This window comes from Protomyctophum bolini (assembly GCF_963924005.1).
Source record: "Protomyctophum bolini genome assembly, chromosome: 16".
NCBI classification, from domain to species: domain Eukaryota; kingdom Metazoa; phylum Chordata; class Actinopteri; order Myctophiformes; family Myctophidae; genus Protomyctophum; species Protomyctophum bolini.
This window is the reverse complement of record NC_137877.1, coordinates 31,676,822-31,696,329: the sequence shown is the minus strand read 5'-3', so window position 1 is coordinate 31,696,329 and position 19,508 is coordinate 31,676,822. Positions and strand designations below refer to the sequence as shown.

Sequence of the window (19,508 nt, the reverse complement as noted above, 5' to 3'; positions counted from 1 at the left end):
CAATGCAATCCTACACAGAATCTGAGACAAAAATAGCAACATTCCAAGCTTTAGCACATTTCTCAATCACCACCACCACTTTGAGCTATAATCTCAAGACATTTTCAATTTAACTGAATCGAGTCGAGTTTATACAGTGCACTAAACCTAACATGTCCAATTAGTCGTAACGGGAGGCATCCTTTGGTTAGACATAAGGTTGGTGAGGGTGCGTTAAAACAACTGGATTAAGGTTGGTGAGGGGTGCGTTAAAGCGACTGGATTAAGGTTGGTGAGGGGGGGCGTTAAGGGTTGGGAGAGAGTTAAGGTGCTGCCCCGTGAGAGGTGAGGGTTTGAGATAGGTTGTATGACTGGTCTAACCAAACTAAGTACTGCACCCGTTGTAATACTATAAACCCCCAGTAAACCCTATAACATTTATTCCCTCCAAGGAAATCACACCCACTGCATTCATTATGTTGCACAACAGCAAACACAATGGTTCAGCTATGCCTATGTGCAATACACTCCATGTGAATCATGCATGACAACTTCACAATAGCTCATGGACAAACCCATTCAAAAGCAAAGCCCTGCACAATCACTATTTGCTCTTCATGCACTTTCACACACACACAAATGCTACCTTTGAACACCAAGCCCATCTGCTGTTCTCAAACCAAAAAGAAGTTGAGGTAAACAGCAAACCATGAGGACTTGTATAATACCTGGTGTTCCAAGTAATTTAAAAAAAATGAAACTTTTCTTTTCATCGAAAGAAAACGAATGTGTAGTACTTTAGTTAAATATAATCCTCCTGATCCAATAACATTTGGCATACAGTTGATGAACCTACAATATGCCCTTTTAAAAAACATCTACAAGTAGTTTTCCATAATAAATGAACCACTCGCTTTGTGGGATACGTTTTATTTAAGAACACCAGCAATTTATACGCAATCATTTTCTGTTAATAAGGAGTTCACGCAAACAAGTCTGGAGCCAAAGCCCCATTTTTCCTATAGAAATACTATCCTACAGCAAATTAAACAGCACCACAGTTATTTTTGCTGTTCTCATATGTCCTGGGATGTCTCAACAAAATATACAAATCTGGTCAAATCTATATAAAACATGGCAAAAATAAATGTTTACACTACTGTACATATTTAACACATTTAGACCTGAAGCCACTTCCTAACAGTTTGTCTTTTTAAAACTTGTTTCTATATCAATGGTGCTCAAAGTTTTTCCATGTCAAGGACCACCCACAATATGTATTTGATGCTATTGAGATTGAGAACATATATCCCCCCCATCTCAAATGTTATGTTCCAGGGATTTCTTTTCTTCAAAAATAGCAAATCTACAAGATCTTGTAGATCTGCCATTTTTGAATAGCCAAAGAATAAAATATGGTTAAAGTCGTTAGTCTAAAATGACACTGATGCTTTCCCGGTTTAAATGGGTTGATAAAGAACTAATACAAAAATACACACCACTATTAACTACCATAGATTATTTAGCAATAGTGCAGGGTTGAGGGTTCCCACTCTTAAATAAATCTCAGGAAAACGTTTTTGTAAACTAGTCTTTGGTAAATGAATTATCTATTTTATTCCAAATTAAACATGATATGGAGGTAGATAAGGAACATAAATATTCTAACTTCTAGGGCAGGTTGTTGCTAATGACGATATTGAGAAGGGATTGTTTTTTTCCACCCAACATATCATATCATGTCATTTCCTATCCTGGAAGCTTTTATCTGTACGTTTTCCATAAGATATGGGAAGCCTGTAGTGTTTTCATCAAGTCACTTTTATTTCAGATACCCACCAAACGTACGTCTCTAAATGTTTTGATTAATTGAAGATGGTGGGCTCTATTGTAAACAAGTGTAATGCTTTATGGTGTCGTCCACTCAGTTAACAGTTTTTGTATGGACTTGTACTTGAAATGTACTGTAATTCTGCAAACTGTTAATAAATCAATCAATCAAAAAGAACATACAGCAAATCATTCTGCTCAGTCTAGCTTTAAAGAACATCCCTACTTAAAAAGATCACATCTCCTCCATGCACAGTGGAGGGCTAAAATCTGAGCAGCCTGTAAAGTATGTTGAAAAACAAAGTCTTACCCATCCAGAAACTTCCATGTTATCAGGTCTTAACAGATTTTCAGCAAGAAGAGAATGCCTCTTTCCCAATCTGCAAATCAAACAAAGTGGTTACTCTTACCTGCTCCATCTTCTTAAGAATCTTTTGTGAAAATACTCACTCCCTTCTCTCCTGTTACGTCTGACATCTAGTATTTGTGGGTTAACTGCAGTATCTCTGACTCAACGGGATCTCCAATATGTCCAGGAACTAGTCTTTCTTCGCTAGCAGCGAAGGTTTAGCTAGCCTTGAAAAAAAGTTTGATGCTCACTACCAGGTATGACACTGCAAGCTTTCTTCCACGGCCGATGTGCTTGGTGCTCCCTCCTCTGTTCTCTCTCAAGAATATGCTGACTGGTCCACTGTGCTGGGGCTGAAGAGGTCCTGTCTGACAGTCATCTGCAATCTTCCACACTATCGACGCTGAGGGCACAACTGCTGGAGCTGGCAGCTGTCATAATCCTACTCGCTCAACACTGGCATAGGTGGTGTGTGGGCCCTTGCCCTAGGTCTACCCAAAACTCCCTCGTTTTGAGCCAGGTAAAAAACAAATCTTTAAAATGTAATCCAAAATTGTTCTGGAGGAGCTGATTTGCTAATCTTCATCGTAACAACGAGCAGGCAACAAAACAATTAACATGTTTTGTTTTGTCTGTTTTGATTTTCTGAACGAATGATGCACTGAACCTCATGGCACTTTACTATACAACTTTATTCGGTCTTTTTCTACTCCTCAAAATGCTTGAACCATCTACAATTCTGTTTGCTGTTTACATGTAGATTGAAACATTCCCTTAATTCTAGTTCAGACTGCTTGGTGGGTATATTTGTTAACACTAACTCTATTAAAGAAATGCATACTATGCTTCAAATACAAAATCAAAATACACTTGACACTTGCAATTCAGCAATCATAACGTCTTGAAATAAAAATTGATAATCTGATGGATCATTCTAGCTCCACTAATGTAGGGCCTATTCCATTAATGATGATTTTGTACTATAAATAAATAAAAATAATAAAAAAGAATCTGAAATTAATGTTATTATTTTTAACGATGTTGATCGCAGACAAAGGTTTTTGAAAACGTAGGGTTTTTTTTTTAAATACGTTTCTCTTTTACCTGATACCATAGGCACAATACACACACTTCAGAAGCACAAAAGGAAGAGATATTTAAGTAGCAAAACATCTACCACAAATAAAGAAGGGCAACATCTACACTTATGTGTACAGTCCTTTTTTTTCATTAACATCTCCCATTTAGCTGCAGTTACATGTCTGACTTGTTCCTCTAAAAATGCTTTCAGACGACTGCCTCAAAGTAACCTGCAGCTTTCCTGACAACTCCTCTGCTCACCTCCTCGCCTCTCCTAAGAACTGAAGCCTGTTGAATGGATACAGGATAGAACAAATAGTTATTCTACACTTTTATGTGCTCACACTGTACTGTGCCACTAAGATTAATGTGAAGGAGAACTGAACTTACCAAAAAGACATCACAAATTTAATATCGCCGTGAGCCGTAACTGCTACCTCCTCCTCCTCCACTTCCGCCACCAGAGCCATAGCCGCCTGTTTTACAGACAGAAAATGACACTCATCACTCTTTTTAACTATTATAAAAATCATTCACACAGTAGCAGACCTGCAATTTCCTAGCATTCATCATGACATCCAGAGATCAGCATACAAAACGCACCTCCGTAGGGTCCATCCGAGCTTCTGCCACCAAAGTTGCTTCCCTTCATGGGGCCATAATTGGACTGCTGACTGCTGTAGTTCCCAAAATCATTGTAATTTCCACCCCCTCCTCCACCGCCAAAGCTCCCTATAAGGCACAAGCATTAGATGTCCTGGCAGTGTACCATTTCACGCCTCAAACTTCTTCTGCCAAATCTGATCCTAGACATCATCACATTCAACTATTTTATTACAGCAAAACACATCAATTAATCAAGCATTACCGCGACCTCCATCATTGTAGTCGTTGTAGCCACTGCCTCCACCACCACCAAATCCTCCACCTTGGTTCCCATATCCTGGACCACCACCTCCGTAGCCCCCACGACCTCCTCCGTAACCTCCACCTCCACCATAGTTCCCGTCTAGACATACCAACACCATTAATAAGGTATAGTTCACCCACAATTATTTTTATGTTTTTGTCACATTCCTGCAATCTCGGAACCCATCGGCATGAAAATAAAAAATAAATCCTTTCCTTTGAATTTGCCTCTGGGGCAGAACCCAATTCCCTGTGTAGAGAGAGACCGGATGTCAGCCCGTTCACTTTCCTTCAGAATCTGTCTTGAGAGATTACACTGATCCAGCATTCCAATATTTAATAATTTGGAGTTAATAGGAGGCCATGGCAAAACTATATTAAAATCATGTATAAAGTAAACTCCAAAACAACTCGGTGTAATCCAGTATGGACCCCTACTGTCATATAACCAAATAATTAAAAATGCAGTACTGCTCTTTTTAAGCTTGGCCTCCTATTTACTTCAATTCATTAAATATTGAAATATTGGATCAGGAATGCGACAAAAACAAAAGCAATCTCCATGAATTCAAGGCTTTATGGGGTGAGTAATTGGAAGAAAAAAAAGTAATTTTGTGGGTGAGCTATCCTATGATACGGAAACTAAACATTCATAGGATAAACGATGCAGGAATAGATTAGAAAATGCAAAATTGGCCCGGACGGTTAGCTCAACCATCTGGGCACCTAGGCTGCCGAGCCAGCCTGACGGCCTTTGCTGCATGTCTTCCCCCCCATTTCCTGTCAATCTACTTTCAACCTATCAATATAAATCCTAAAATGGGGATGCCCGCTGGCCTATCACCAGGCGCATACCTCACATAGGCGCATGCCTGACAGCGTGTCGCGGGTTCGAGTCCCGATCTCGCCGACCTATGCTGCGTGTCATTCCCAGTGTCTCTCTCCCCGTTTCCTGTCTCTATCTCCACTATATCCTATCATTAAAGGCAGAAAAGCCCAACAAATATATCTAAAAAAAAAAGCTAAATTGTACAAGCTAACAAAAATAACAACGCAAAGTGGTAAATTATTTAGTCCATGATGATTTAAAATAAAGCATTATGAAATTTATTTGATGTCTGATCTAGCTTTTGATTATAAAAGTGGTAAAACAACAACAACAACTCACCGTTGCCACTGTAGCCATCGTAACCATCACCTCCATAACCACCTCGCCCACCACCATACCCACCTGGAAAACAAAGGCTTGCGGTTCATCATGTGTTAAAGCTGCAATCCATAGGATTCATGTCCTTCCAGGGATTCCCGAAATGTCTACCAATGAGCTATGATGAGTGGGAATGCCCACTTAATCATGGGTAGAGTGGGATCAATTCGCTTTGTAGGTTGCTGATCCGGTGTGGGTCTAAAGCAGATACGGAAAACGGTGTGTGTGTGTGTGCATGTACAGTATGTGTGTGCTAATTACCGGATACGGAAAACTGTCTCTAGATCAGATCACACTGGTCGAAACGAGAACCAGGCTTTCCGAAACTAGAAAGCATGGTTTCAGGCAATGATACTGGTTCGGAGTATCATTGCCTGAAAGTTGTTCCTACCTGAACACTCTACATTTCTTAATACATTTCCCACCAGCATTTTTTACAGGGGGGCACACAACAGGTGCGCCAGTGCGCATGCGTCGTCAAAATGTTTCCTGTGCGGTAGATCGACCAACAGAGACAATTATGTAGAGAAATCGCGACTGTAAAGACGAAACGGAAGTGACGAGGAGGCTCCACTTCCGCTTTATCGCTTACACATGATAGCTCTTCCGTTGGCCCAGACTGTATGATGAAGCATTTGGAAATTGCGAGAGGCAACAGTCTGGTAACGCGAGACTAACGTCGTACTAGTGTGTGTGTGTTGTCGCATCGACTTCCTGTCTACCGATCAGTGCAGATAAAACCTGATCGGGAGGATTACAGCGCTGGCAAGAAATGCCATCTGCGACAAGGAATTGGAGATAAAAGTGATTTATTTATTCACACTTAAAAAAGGTCTGAATTGCAGCTTTAAAGCTTTGACCTGTTGTTTTAATCTGAAAACTACCATGGATCTAAGTGCATAAAGTGCAAGATATTATCCCATTCAACTTTTTTTTTTCACTTAATTTTTATTGATATCCCATTCAACTTTTGTATAATTTACTATAGTCCTACTAGACCCCATAAAATTACATCTGGCCACAAACGATCACGGGATCTATTGAATGTGAAGGGGGAGGTGAAAAACGGACATATTGAGCCTACGACACACAGTATGGCATCCCCCTAGTACCCCCCTTCACATTCAGTGTGTGGCCAGATGTAATTTCCTGGCGTCTAGTAGGACTATATAGTACATAATAATAAAGAAATCGAATGCCCCCGCCCCATGTCAAAAATAGCTAAAATCGCTAAAACGAAATAAATCAGCAAATGAAAGGGAAAAAAACCCACTAATCTTTAACTTTTTCTAATAACAACCTAAAACATGAACCTTGGTTGAACAAAACCGAAAGTTGTCCTTTAAATTGTACTCACCTCGGCCAAAGTTGCCACCTCCATAATTGCCACCTCTGCCCATGAAATTTCCACCTCCTCCACCACTGTCTGAAGTATAGAGGAAAATTATATTTAAAAGTGGAACTTTGAGAGGCACTGATTTAGAATATACATAGAATATATATAGCTAAATAGCTATAACGTTAACTTAAAATCGACTGCTTACTCCTCTGGTTGGACACTGCCATCATTTCCTGTTTCGAGAGTGCTTTCCTCACCTCGCAGTTGTGGGAGTTGATTGTGTGATATTTCTGGGCTGGTGACAAACAATGTTAACAATTTAGATTTACAATGTTTAATCACCACCAGCATGGCTATGAACTAAAATGGAAACTGAAGATTTTCATCCTAAACCCCATTGTTGTAATGTTAGATCAGTAGTCTTGGGCAGAAAATCTTTTGTGCATTTCTCCAAGAAATTATGATGTTGTTCAAGTCATCAGGCTACATTCAATTTGCCAGATGACAGCAAAGTTTCCCTTTATTAACTCACCCAGCGCCATGGCGCCATCTGGTGGAGGGTTCTCGTTGCCATGCATTCATTGTCAATGAGCGGTACTCCGCCGTGTTGGTCGGAAACCGCTGAGTCAGGAAGTAAAATCCGCTATTTAACATGTCCCGCGATTGTCATTTAATCCACCCCAAACATACTTTTGGTAAGCTAAATACTATTCTTTAGATACACCAGAAGCAAACGAAGCTTTTGTTTTTGGTCTGAAAAGTGATTCCGAGATATTTACGTTTTAAGTTGCTGTGAACCACAGCAAGCATAAGCCAGCAAATTTTTCATTTCCGGTTTAACGGATCGGAATGGTAGTGTTACATGGGGAAACTGGACGCAGTTGAGTACCGTAATCAATTAATATAAAAAAAGGCATGATAAGGCTTCATCGGCAACAGGGTACATACGCAAAAAGGCGTCAAAAGGCGCTGTCGGGAGTGAGTGAGCCAATAAAGAATGACATACCAACAATTTTGTCCACTGTGTCGTGGTCGTCAAATGTGACGAAAGCAAAGCCTCTCTTTTTTCCGGTGGATCGTTCCTCCATGATGTCAATGCAGTCGATCCCTCCATACGACTCAAAGTAGTCTCTTATGTGATACTCCTCTGTGTCTTCCTTTATACCACCCACAAAGATTTTCTTCACTGTCAGATGGGCGCCTGGCTTCGAGGAGTCCTGAGACAAAAAAGGCATAATGAGCAGCACAGCACAGACAGTGTTTCAATCTAAATTCCTTTGTTCTGATAATAATAATAATTGTAATCATATAGAATTACCCATATATAAAATACCCATATTGTCTTCTGTGTATTTCCCTAGGACAGGAGTTTTTGATTGATTGTGAACCAGGACCACCACCCTGAATAAGAATCATTCATTCATTTTGTTTATTCTCGAAATTACACTGAGTAAATAAACTCATTTTCAGTGTCGTCAAGGAATACAATATCATATAGAAAAACATCACAATACATCAGATCAGGAAAAGAATACATACATAGGTTTGCAAATAAAAAGCTAAGACAAATTTCAAAACGATCTAAAAACAGTTACATCTTGTGGGGGTCTGTATGCTCACCAAGGCATCAAATCAACCTGGGGACCAGGTGTGGTGGTGGGTGAAGACCACATCCAATACCTTTACGGACCACCAGTGGTCCATGGACCACCAATAGAAAACCCCTGGCCCTGCTCTGACATTCTCATCAACTTAAAGGGAAACTTCACCCTTTTTGCAAAAACATATGTGTTAATGACTTTTAGAAGATTTAGAACACTTTCCTGGCGGTCTTTATGTGTGTAATATGTGGTTTTAGATATTTTAGATTTTAGCAGTGAGCCCAGAGTCTCTGATGTCATCGACACTGGGCTCACTTCCTTCCTGGACTATAATTCCCAGAATGCTTTGGTGCACTGCTCCTCCTTGTGGATAGGGTGAGGGCTGTCTTACTGAGACAACATGTAGTCCAGAAAGTAAGTAAGCCCAGTGTCGATGATATCAGAGACACTGGGCTCACTGCTAAAATCTAAAATATCTAAAAACCACATATTACACACATAAAGACCCCCAGGAAAGTGTTCTTCTAAACATCATTAACATATATTCTTTTGCAAAAAGGGTGAAGTGTCCCTTTAAGTGTCATCGAGCATATGGAATGTATGCCCCCCTGATGGCATCATCATTTCGCAATGTCAACATTTAGCGAGAAGGGAAATACACAGAAGCCATGGTACAGTATGTCTTCTTACCACAACATATCATCGATATCCTCACATCAGGAAAAATAATGATTTAGGTTTAAAAACTGTGTAATGTTTCCGTTTAATAATATTAATTTCACCATGTTTACCTCTCTGGATACAGCCCTCTTGGGTTCAACTACACGGCCATCCACCTTATGAGGCCTTGCAAGCATGGCCTCGTCCACTTCCGGTACAGCGGAGTATGTGACAAAGCCAAAACCTCTTGAGCGCTTGTTGTTGGGATCTCGCATCACCTGAAAACACCAGAATGCTCGGTTACAGGAGTAGGTGGGCTTCTCACAATATTACGCATTTACGCAATTATAATTTTTCTGAATAGTTTTTTCCATTCATCTGTTGAGAAATGTTTGTTTTGGCAGACAACAGCATCATACAACAAAGTGTGTTTGTTTTTTCCATCTAGAAAAACACCACACATACCACACAGTCTGTGAGCGTCCCCCATTGTTCAAAGTGGGCCCTTAAACTCTCCTCTGTCGTTTCAAAACTCAGGCCTCCGATAAACAGCTTCCTCAGCTGTTCAGGTTCTTTGCATTCACGTTCACGGCCCTGCAGAAAGAAAACGAGAAAACAACTTTTTTGATGGCGAGTTAGTTTGCTTCAAGCACATTACACAAATAGGCTACTTGAGTTACAATGCGTTACGATGAATTTAACATGGTGGACCCTATTGTAAACAAGTGTAATGCTTTATGGTGTCGTATCATCCAGAATCCACAGTGAACAATTTTGTATCGAGTTGTGCTTGAAATGTACTGTAATTCTCCAATCTGTTAATAAATACTTAAAACAATCAATCAATCAATCAATCAAACCTATAAATTATTTCTCTCCGATCTATTACCACTTTCAACATTGCCCATTAATATTGTCGCTAAACAGGGATTAATTGGTTAAACACTTAAATATCAATTTGTAGTAGACCACTGCACGAGAGATGCTTAATTCTTATCCATCATAGGCCGGAAATAGCCGATCTACAAGCTCACAGTGAGTGAGGGCAACGCTGTCCACAAAGTAGCCCCTTTCAGAACCCTCTGTTACCCTAGGTAGCTGTTACCCTGTTACCCTAGGTACCCTAGGGTCCCTGATAGCTTATTCCACTCTCCATAGGACGCAGATTTACTCACTCTCTGTTCACGGAGAGCCGTGGTGCTGCTTGAGTGTTGGTGAGATGTTTCAAAGATGCATAACACAGCTATAGGAGACAACGTAAACGTGTGCGATAACTGCATTAACCGCTGATGCCATTAAGTATTTAATTTATTTTTAATTTTGCTTCGTTGAACTTCTCTCTCCTCTCTCTTCCTTGACTTCCTTATTGACTTCCCCTTGTACCGCCTCCCGCACCAGAGCAGGGTGGTCAGTGCGAGGCAGTAACGTAGGGACACGCAGCTAGCCAGTCGCCGATTGGGAGGCGGTACAATGGGAAGTCAATAAGGAAGTCAAGGAAGAGAGACGAGAGAGTTCAGCGAAGCAACATTTCAAAAAACGATACAAAATACTTAACGGCATCGGCGGTTAATGTTGTTTCGCACACGTTTCCGTTGTCTCCTATTCATCTTTGTAACATCTCACCAACACTCAAGCGGCGCCACGGCTCTCCGTGAAGAGAGAGTGGGTAAATCTGCGTCCTATGGAGTGGAATAAGCTATCAGGGACCCTAGGGTACCGCGTCCAAAATCAGAAAAGGTAACAGAGGGTGCCGAAAGGGGCTAACCACAAAGCTACTACTGAACACAGTGCTTTTGTCCCAGACATTTGGAAAATGTATACATTTTAGGGATGCAACCGAATTAATTTAATTGATTATGAAAGATAATCAATTTTATTAAAAAATATAATTTGGGAGGAAATGTCGCTTTTTTCTTTTTTTTAGTAGGCCTACAGCAAAAATAGCAAATCTAGAAGCTCACGTGGTGCATGGCCACTTGTAGAGGTGACCGTTTTTGTGAGGTTAAGGTTAGGTAGGGACAGAGCCATGGCTAGGGATCATAGTATGGATATACGTAGGTATATAAACCACACACACCTGGGCAAAACAATCGACAGGTGTCATTCCCATAACTCTAGGGTCATTCCTTGGTGTCATCATTACTACTACACTACACTACACTACACTACACTACTACAACACAACCACACACTAACCGAATGGACCCATACTGGTCCCATACTGTCGTATGTGCTAACCAATGTGGTCTGTTTGAAACTCGTGGGAAAGTGGTGATTTATTTTAACTAGTTTTCAGCCAGAACCTTATAGGCCTACTGTATGTGTATGATTGTGACACTAGAGAGGGCTGAACGTCGTCTTAGCAATTAGTTAGACGTGTCTGCGCGGTCTACTACATGGGAGGTCATGGGTCATGGCTGTGTAAATTATGGAATATAATTATGAATTAAGAAATGTCAATAATGTGTGTCAAAGGGCGGCACAGCGGCCATTCTAGGGACCGCTAGGCTGTGCTGAGGCGGCGGCAAGCCGGTTAGCCTAGCCGCTGAATGGTTGACAGACAGCTGACTGACACAGAAAACCCACCACTGGACCTGCATGCCAACACAAGCTGAATAAGTATACTTTCATGCATTTAATTAAAATTCAACCAAAACCACGGTGACGCGGCTGTAGGTTATAGCTATAGCTTTACTCATAGTTATAATATTTCTGCTATACCAGGCCGTCGAAATAATCATAGTGTACAAGCTGCAACTCATGCATTCTGCAATAACAGACATGTCTATTTATTTATGTGCGTATTTCAGGTCATAGTAATTCAGTCTTTAACGGTAATTACTACATTATTACAGTTACTACGTTGAAAATATAAACATTCACGTTACAATATACGTGACTACATCACCTCCATTTCGCAGAATCTCCACTCGTCGACAGGCGCAGAACACAATCCAATCCATCACGTGACGTGAGCACGTGACACTACAACGACGGATTCCCCCCACACACACAAATCTTTATTAACAATACACTGAATACAGTACAATCACACACGCACGCACACGAAACACACAATGTCGAAAGGGATAATTTGCGTCATCTACTGGTTGAAAATAATATCAGCAAGTAAGCAATAATATATCATGTTGATGTACACTGTGTATAGGCCTACAGGCAGCTAGCCTAATTCATTAACAAGGAATGGAAGAATACAATGTACATATATGCCTACACAACCTCTAAGTAAATTATATTGTATCGTATCGTCATTTATTAATAATCCATGCCATAACTCTTTGCTTATCTCTCTAATGACTATTTTTCCATTTCAAAGGGATACTGAATGGCTGATGTAACTACCAAATGTCCTGGACAGTAGAACATTTAATATTTAATATAAATTAAATATAACATTTAATCATGTATTAATATAACATGTAGCCTATGTACGTATTATAACATTACAACATATGTTGTAATGCATAACATATGTTATGCATTGCTTTGTCACATTTTAGGATCATGTTATGATTTGGAGGATTCAGGAGGAATAACAAAATCAATGAGAAACAATATTTAACGTTCTTTGGACCACTGTGCGTTCAAATATGAAGCCTTGAAGGTCACTGTTACAGTATTGTAACAGCAAATTAGTATCTTCCAGTTCCTATAGTCTCCTTTGTACGTTACTTCACAGGTATGGTAGAGTGATCCTATGTAGTACGCACAGAAACATAACATATAGATTTCCCGTCGTTGTTCCGGTTTGGGTGTATTTATTGCGACCGAAGGTCGCAGTTAACTATGGAATTGTGCGTTTATCGTCACTCAAAATCCCCATACATGGAGCGTTGTTCGTCACTCAAAATCCCCATACATGGGGAAAGCTGACCATGGAGCTGTTCTGACATTCCATATGTTGATCTGACCTCATCACACCCTGTACACTCAAGACACGCTCCAGTGCAGACACGGCTGCACGCGCTTCTTGCCCTCAGGCGTCTTACTGGTTGAATAAAGTTTGAGCACTAATAATTGCAATAACAGCAATAATTGTGTAGCAATTCACATCATGCAATTTGTTCCTGTTCGCAGATGACTCAGCACCGCTGGACTGGAACAAACTGCAGGTTGAAAAGGCCCTCAGTTCTGAACTCGGTAGAATCTGCACCAGGCACCTGGCTCGCTGATAACAAACTATCCTTACACCTGGGAAAAACTGGATTGTATTTGGATCAAATAGTAATCTCAGCAAGGCAGATGGCTTCTTTCTTGGTTAGAGTGGGTGACAATATTATCACACGAAAAAATGAAATTACCTACCTACTGTAGGTTCCATCCTGGAGGTAAATCTTTCCGGTGATAAAAATGGCCACCAACGTAATCAAAAAGGTCAACCAAAGAACAGGATTCCTATACAGGATCTCCTCACCGGTCAACAAAAACACCTTGAAGACCATAACAGGAGCCCTCGTACAAGGTTTCTTCGACTATGCATGCACCTCCTGGTACCACAGCACCTCTAAGGCCCTTAAAACAAGGCTCCAAACAAACTGGTCAGGCTACTACTTCCTACACTCCCCGAACCCAGCTCACCCCTGCCCACTTTGACAGGCTGGAATTGCTTAGGGTTGACGACAGAGTAGAGCATCTTGCAATGGGTCTGGTCCACAAGATTCGCTACACCACCAAGATACCCATATACCTGTCTAAATACTTCCTTAATGTCAACGAAAACCACACCTACAACACCAGAGGGAGTTCAACAAACCATGTGCAACCCAGATTCGGCACAAACAAGGGACTAAATTTCGCTCCTATTCCACCAAAATGTGGAACGCCCTACCAGTAACAGTCATTAAGACATGCGAATCCTTTGACTCCTTCAAAACTGCTCTCAAAGGGCACCTATGGACGGCTGCAATCAATCTGTCCTTTCTGTCTGTCTCTGGCTGCTGGTAGGAACGGTGTGCCCCCCATTGCCTGTGTGTCTAGCCTGTCCTGATCACTGCACCTGTGACCTCTAAGTCACTGGTTTTCAACCAGTGGTCACCAGTGACAGTTGGTATAACCAAATGGACCCTTATATAGATCTTTAACTCTTGAGTAAAATGACATTTTATGCATCAAAAGCTAAACTATTTTAAACATCAAATAAGAAGTGTTATTTTGATCAATGAATGCCTGTTGTCTCTCCTAATGGTACCACATCAATAGGATTGTCGATTGTGGAATTGTGGACAGTCTCATGACGACAAAACATTCTAAGTCCTGGCTGGATCTGAGACGCTAAATCTCATCAAATGGTGGTATGGTCCGTGGCTCAAATGCAGAATAAATAATGGGCCTTGAAATGAAAAGGTTGAAAACCCCTGCTCTAAATACAGTACACACCCAGTGTGTCCAAAATAATAATGCCAACCTAACAAAAGAATATACCACCATCATAATGGCTCCTAAGTATACTTTAATAACTTACGATATGATCTGCAGTTGAAGCTGACCAGCGTCTTAAACATTTATGACTGTTTTATGGTTTATAGACAATGTCTGCCATTACCTTTATAGTAGTAGGCTATGTGAGAAAATATCACTCTAATAAAAATGTTAAATGTTTTTCTGACACCATTAACGATGCATATTTATTATCAATCTATAGTTAAAATTCAAAGGACTGTTAGTGACTGTTTTGTGATTATGTTGGATTGATAAATATAGTAGATGAGATGAGTAAATATTGTATTCATATTTCCTCTGTCAATCATGTCACTGACTTAAGCAGTTATATTTCCACCGCATTTATTTCAAAATGTAATGAACATTATCTCTGCTTCAAAACATACTCTTACCTGGGGAATACTAGCAAACTGTTAGGAACCAGTTTTGGAGATAAGTGGATATTTTGGCATGCAACAGTGACATTTTATGTAAATAATACTTTTGGAAATAGTTTAACAACATCTGTGACACTGAATGGATAAATGAAAACCTCACATGTAGTATTTGCCAATAGAAGCCCAGGGATATGTCTTGCATTTTTCATTGGGAAACTCAATGTTTCATATGTGTCCCTACAAAAGCCTGCATATTGCTGTTTGAAGGGAGCAGATGGTACGGGACCTTGTCCAAATGTCATGTTCATCCTCTAAGTTTGCCTCGGGAATAAACACGAGAAAGGACAAAACAAGCACTGCAACACATAATGTGGTCATGTAACAATAATTCAAGCCTTCTAGAATCTGGCTTTAATTCAAACTTGCATATTTCTGAGTTTGATTGCTCTGCAATTGCCACAACAAGCTTGGTTGTTTAAATTACATCTTGTGCTTTTGCTGTTTTGTGATCTTTCACACCAATCATAAGTACAGTAAGTCAAGCACTAACGTAAGTTAGCTCTATGATGTTTTCTTAACATATCATAGTGTTGCCCATTAAGTGCCCAAATTAGTGTTAAATTAACAGGCATGGGTGAGTGCTATACTGAAGGGGGAAAAATCCTCAGCGTTAACGCTGAGACAAACAACTTGACCCTTTCGGGTCCATTTGTGTACACTGAGTAAAATGAACACACAGGATTTTACTGTGTACAGTATCAGCTTTGCGCAGATGTAGCTTTGATGGATGCTCTGTATACATCTCCTTGCCCCAACCTTTGGACAACATGTTTGGTTGTTGATCACACCCTGAAGTCTTTGAACATAACTGCCCCCTGACACAACAATATATCACATCCCCCACATATTACGCTCTAAGGACATTTCTGTGTGCTGGTGGGGCTACTTTAGTAGTTTGGGAAATCTGCGTTCAATCTAAAATATTATTTTCCCACATCACATTCAAGTTTCAGCTTGGACCATCACATCAGTGTAGGATACATTTTCACAGTTTTGGATGTAAGGAAGGAAGGAAGCCTTAAAAGCTTGCTTCAGTGTGGGACAGTGCTGTAATTTAAATGTAAACTCAGTTAGAACATCGTCACAAAAATAGTTTATGTTAAAGAGTTGAAACTTACATTTAAGTTATGAAATAATGTTCCTCATTAATCAGTCTAATTAATTAGTCTTTCCTCTGCCCTGATGTACTTTGTAACAAACGATCTAGAATCACAATTCACTGCAATTTTGGCAATGGCAAATGAATGATGTAACCATCCCCTGAGACAGACGAGGATGACATCCTTGTATGGACTAAAAGGCAGCACTTAGAGGTATAATTAAATAATTAATACAAGTTTTATATCCATTCTAAACCTCCAAATTATGGTTTACCATATATCTGAGAGCAAAGCATTGAGGATCACCCTGTCAGCAAAACCTTCATGTACAGTAAATCCTTGTGAGCGGGAAGCTGCTGGGTCGAAATTGTCCCTGGAGTGAAAGATCAGTCTTCCCTTAAAAAGAAAGAAAGAAAGAAAGAAAGAAATCAGGCAATAATTGAAAACAATGCACTATTGAAAATGGAAAAAAAATGAATCCACTTCATGTAAAGGTGAACACATTTAAAATATTTGAGGTTCATGGTTTTGTTGAAATGTATCCAGTGCTGCAGGGTTAGAACTGCCACGCCTCCACCCTGAGCCCCCACCCACCCCGCCTCCCCCTCAACCGGATCCGTTTCACACTGATGGAACGGTAGGTGGCGCCCAATCAATGTGTCTACTGCACGAAACTGACCTTTTATTTGGCTATACTGTGCAAATCTGGCTATACACACTAGCACAGTATGCAGTGACTAACTTATCTAACCTGACTGCTGTGTTTGGCATAATTCTTGACAATGAAGATGTGAACCTGCCTAAACCGTTAATTGAAACCTTTGGAAACTTGAATGAATCACATCAACATTAAGAAATATCATAAAGTTGCAACTTGATGCAAATCTATAGAAAACCTTTCTTCCTACACACACAGAAGATGTGCACCAATACACATTTTGTTGATGACAGTGACAATGGCACATTGCCATTCACTTGCTATTCAAAAGGGCTGGTATCTCCTCTAGATGGCACTATTGTCCATGAAAATCTGGGCCTTTTATTTTCAAATCCATATCACCTTGTAAATGTCAAATAATTTTCCTACATCCTAAATCATCATTTTCTCCTTGTATCACACATTTTCCACCAAGACCACACAAGAAGCATCTCAAATCCCTAATTATGTATTTATTTCAAAAATTGTTGGAGGTACATCTGCATTCTTCAACTTGTTAGTCATATCATTACTGGCACAAATATTTATTTCCTTTAGTGGTATTTAATATTACTGTATTATTGCTATTGTATTGCTTATACATGGCCTGAAACAGGCCAAGTGGAATAAATGTATATCGGATCTGCTTTCGTTTGTCATGCGTCCCTGAATTATTTCAATGAACTTTATCTCTGTCAGAAACGTCACACATGTTGCCTGTGTAGTAGGCGTTGTGGTTGACCTTGTCCTGAGAAAACGTAGAGGTGGTTCCATGAGGGACGCCTGCTTGACATAACCTGGGCTTGGACAGACGGACGTACGCAAGTGGAAACTGTGAGGAAATGGAGACTCAGAGCTGGGAAACCAGGGAGTCAATTTAGACACAGTCCACCACCTTTCCACATGCAAGTACAAAGCCAACCGTACACATCAGTGTTGACCAGGATCTCTCTCAAAGGAATTTGGGGAAAGAACAATTCCCAACATCTGTTTCCTGCTCAATTGCATAGAGGAAACTGGGTGTAAATCACACAAAATATAAATAGATTCCACATTCAATTTACAGGAGCTAAAGTTGGTGGCTAGAGTGTGGCCTTGTTATTTTGACTTCTCCTTTCTCTTCCTCTCTCCCCCTCTACCCTCTCTGTTTGTGTGTGTGTGCGCGTGCGTGTGTGCGTGCGTGCGTTCGTCTCTATGTGAAGTTTTTGGTAGTATGACAACTAGTATGACATGTGGCTGAAAGCCTTTCTGAAACATACATACCACTGAACTGGTTGCATCACAAGACACACATGCTTTTCAGTGTATAATCATAAGTGCATCACAAGGCATGAATGATGTGCTTTCCTCCCAGTCAAAGGCAATGCAACGTGTCTCACCCTCAAATATGTTGGAAATGTATTGAAAGCATAACGGCTCAAAATGCTATTGACAATAGATAGACCTATTCTACCTCAGACACTAACTTGCACAGCAGCTAAATTTGTCAAGTCCGAAAGACCAATAATCATCAAGATCAGTTGCATGTCTCCTCTATAATTAAGTACAAGAGAACTATGAAGCAATTAAAAATCAATCTCAAATCAATCTTAGAACCATGCTGAATCAATTATAGTTCTTAATATCATAATTACAGAGTCTAATAGGAACACATAATTCATGCATGGCCTCCCAACAGGGCTACACTACTGCCAGTGTATTATATATGGGAAATATGGATGCATAAATATTTGCTCTAAGTAAAGGAAATTAATTATTGATCAAAAATGCTTTTGAACACCCAGTCAAGAAACTCGTATCTCTGTGCACGCTTTGTTCACAAGCCTCATAAACATCTCAGCATGTTCCTCCCTCCGAGGCTAAACACCAAAGAGATGGACTCAATTACTCTAGCAGAGCTATGGCGTTGAACACATGAACACATTGTTTACTACCTCGCATGAAATATTCCACAAGAACTGCCTGTTTGCACTCAAATGCATGTGAATTGAATGTATTTATGCATGTGAATGCTAATATGATTGTATGTTGTAAATATAGCTGTTTTACATGGAATATTTATTCTAATATTGAAAAGTAAAAAATAATCACAGTAATAAAAAGCATTTTTATTTGAGTAAAGTTTAGTAGGTTTAGTTTAGGTCCTGCACCGTTACTGTTACCTGTTAAACTAAAATATAAATGTCTTTATTTTTGTCTTTCTGTTGTTTATATGAAATAGCCATGAATAACTTGTGTGGCAGACAAGTTTGGAAAATCTTGGTCTGTCTCTTCCCCCATGGTCATTTATATCTTTTGCTCTGCTATGTATCTACAGAGTGAAGCGGTTCACTTACGCCGCACACACTCTAGAATGATTGTCAATTTAACACAGATACTCTCTGACAGCACAACCAAATAGCAACAAAAAAGGCATCTCTCTCTCTCTAATGTAAGTGTGTAAAAATGGATCCATCGGTCCATGTTAGAGTTAAATTAACACTCCTGAGTTTGCAGTGTAGTGTGCCCATAAAGCAAAGGTCTCATCTTTGGGGAGACAGAAGCATATAGACATGTATGGCAAGGAGTTCTGTGAACAGGGAATCAATGCACTCTATGTGATTTTTTTTGTATTGACTCATCCTACAGGCTGATACATGCTGGTCTCCATGCTGTGTATTGATATGGTCAAGCAGTCTGCAGCAAAGCCATTTTAATGAGCTCCTGGTCGACAATGGGCTCTGGAATGCTGTTTTTCTCCGTTGTCTTAATATGAACGGATAACAGCAACCTCCTCGAAAAGCTCTTTGGGAGTAATAAGCCACCTTATGTCATTTGCTTTAGTTTGCGTGATCATTTCCCCATGTTATATATTAGAACT

At 40.0% G+C, this 19,508-nt stretch overlaps 1 protein-coding gene across 6 annotated transcripts; it reads right to left on the bottom strand.

Moving 5' to 3' along the window:
- Nucleotides 1-904: 904 nt before the first annotated feature.
- Nucleotides 905-11,946, bottom strand: hnrnpa3 (heterogeneous nuclear ribonucleoprotein A3). Of its 6 annotated transcripts, none has more exons than XM_080785052.1 (12): nucleotides 11,863-11,946; nucleotides 9,420-9,548; nucleotides 9,086-9,232; nucleotides 7,700-7,910; nucleotides 6,899-6,988; nucleotides 6,712-6,780; nucleotides 5,316-5,378; nucleotides 4,107-4,247; nucleotides 3,842-3,970; nucleotides 3,620-3,714; nucleotides 3,500-3,519; nucleotides 905-2,189 (listed from the first exon to the last, which is right to left on the bottom strand). In XM_080785052.1, exons 1-10 carry the CDS (start codon nucleotides 11,866-11,868, stop codon nucleotides 3,647-3,649), a joined length of 1,053 nt encoding a protein of 350 aa, XP_080641178.1. In that variant the 5' UTR covers nucleotides 11,869-11,946; the 3' UTR covers nucleotides 905-2,189; nucleotides 3,500-3,519; nucleotides 3,620-3,646. The 6 variants fall into 6 exon arrangements, with proteins under 6 accessions (XP_080641178.1, XP_080641177.1, XP_080641179.1 ...); XM_080785051.1 differs by having other exon boundaries at nucleotides 3,500-3,526; nucleotides 3,629-3,714; XM_080785053.1 differs by lacking the exon at nucleotides 3,500-3,519 and having other exon boundaries at nucleotides 3,629-3,714.
- Between the last annotated feature and the right edge of the window lie 7,562 nt (nucleotides 11,947-19,508).

Excerpts from the sequence above, each read along its gene's own strand:
- hnrnpa3 (XM_080785052.1), bottom strand. Across the intron at positions 6,781-6,898 it reads GGCAGTGTCCAACCAGAGGA|ACAGTGGTGGAGGAGGTGGA; the intron begins GTAAGCAGTCGA and ends TCTATACTTCAG. Across the intron at positions 4,248-5,315 it reads CGATGGCTACAGTGGCAACG|ACGGGAACTATGGTGGAGGT; the intron begins GTGAGTTGTTGT and ends TGGTATGTCTAG.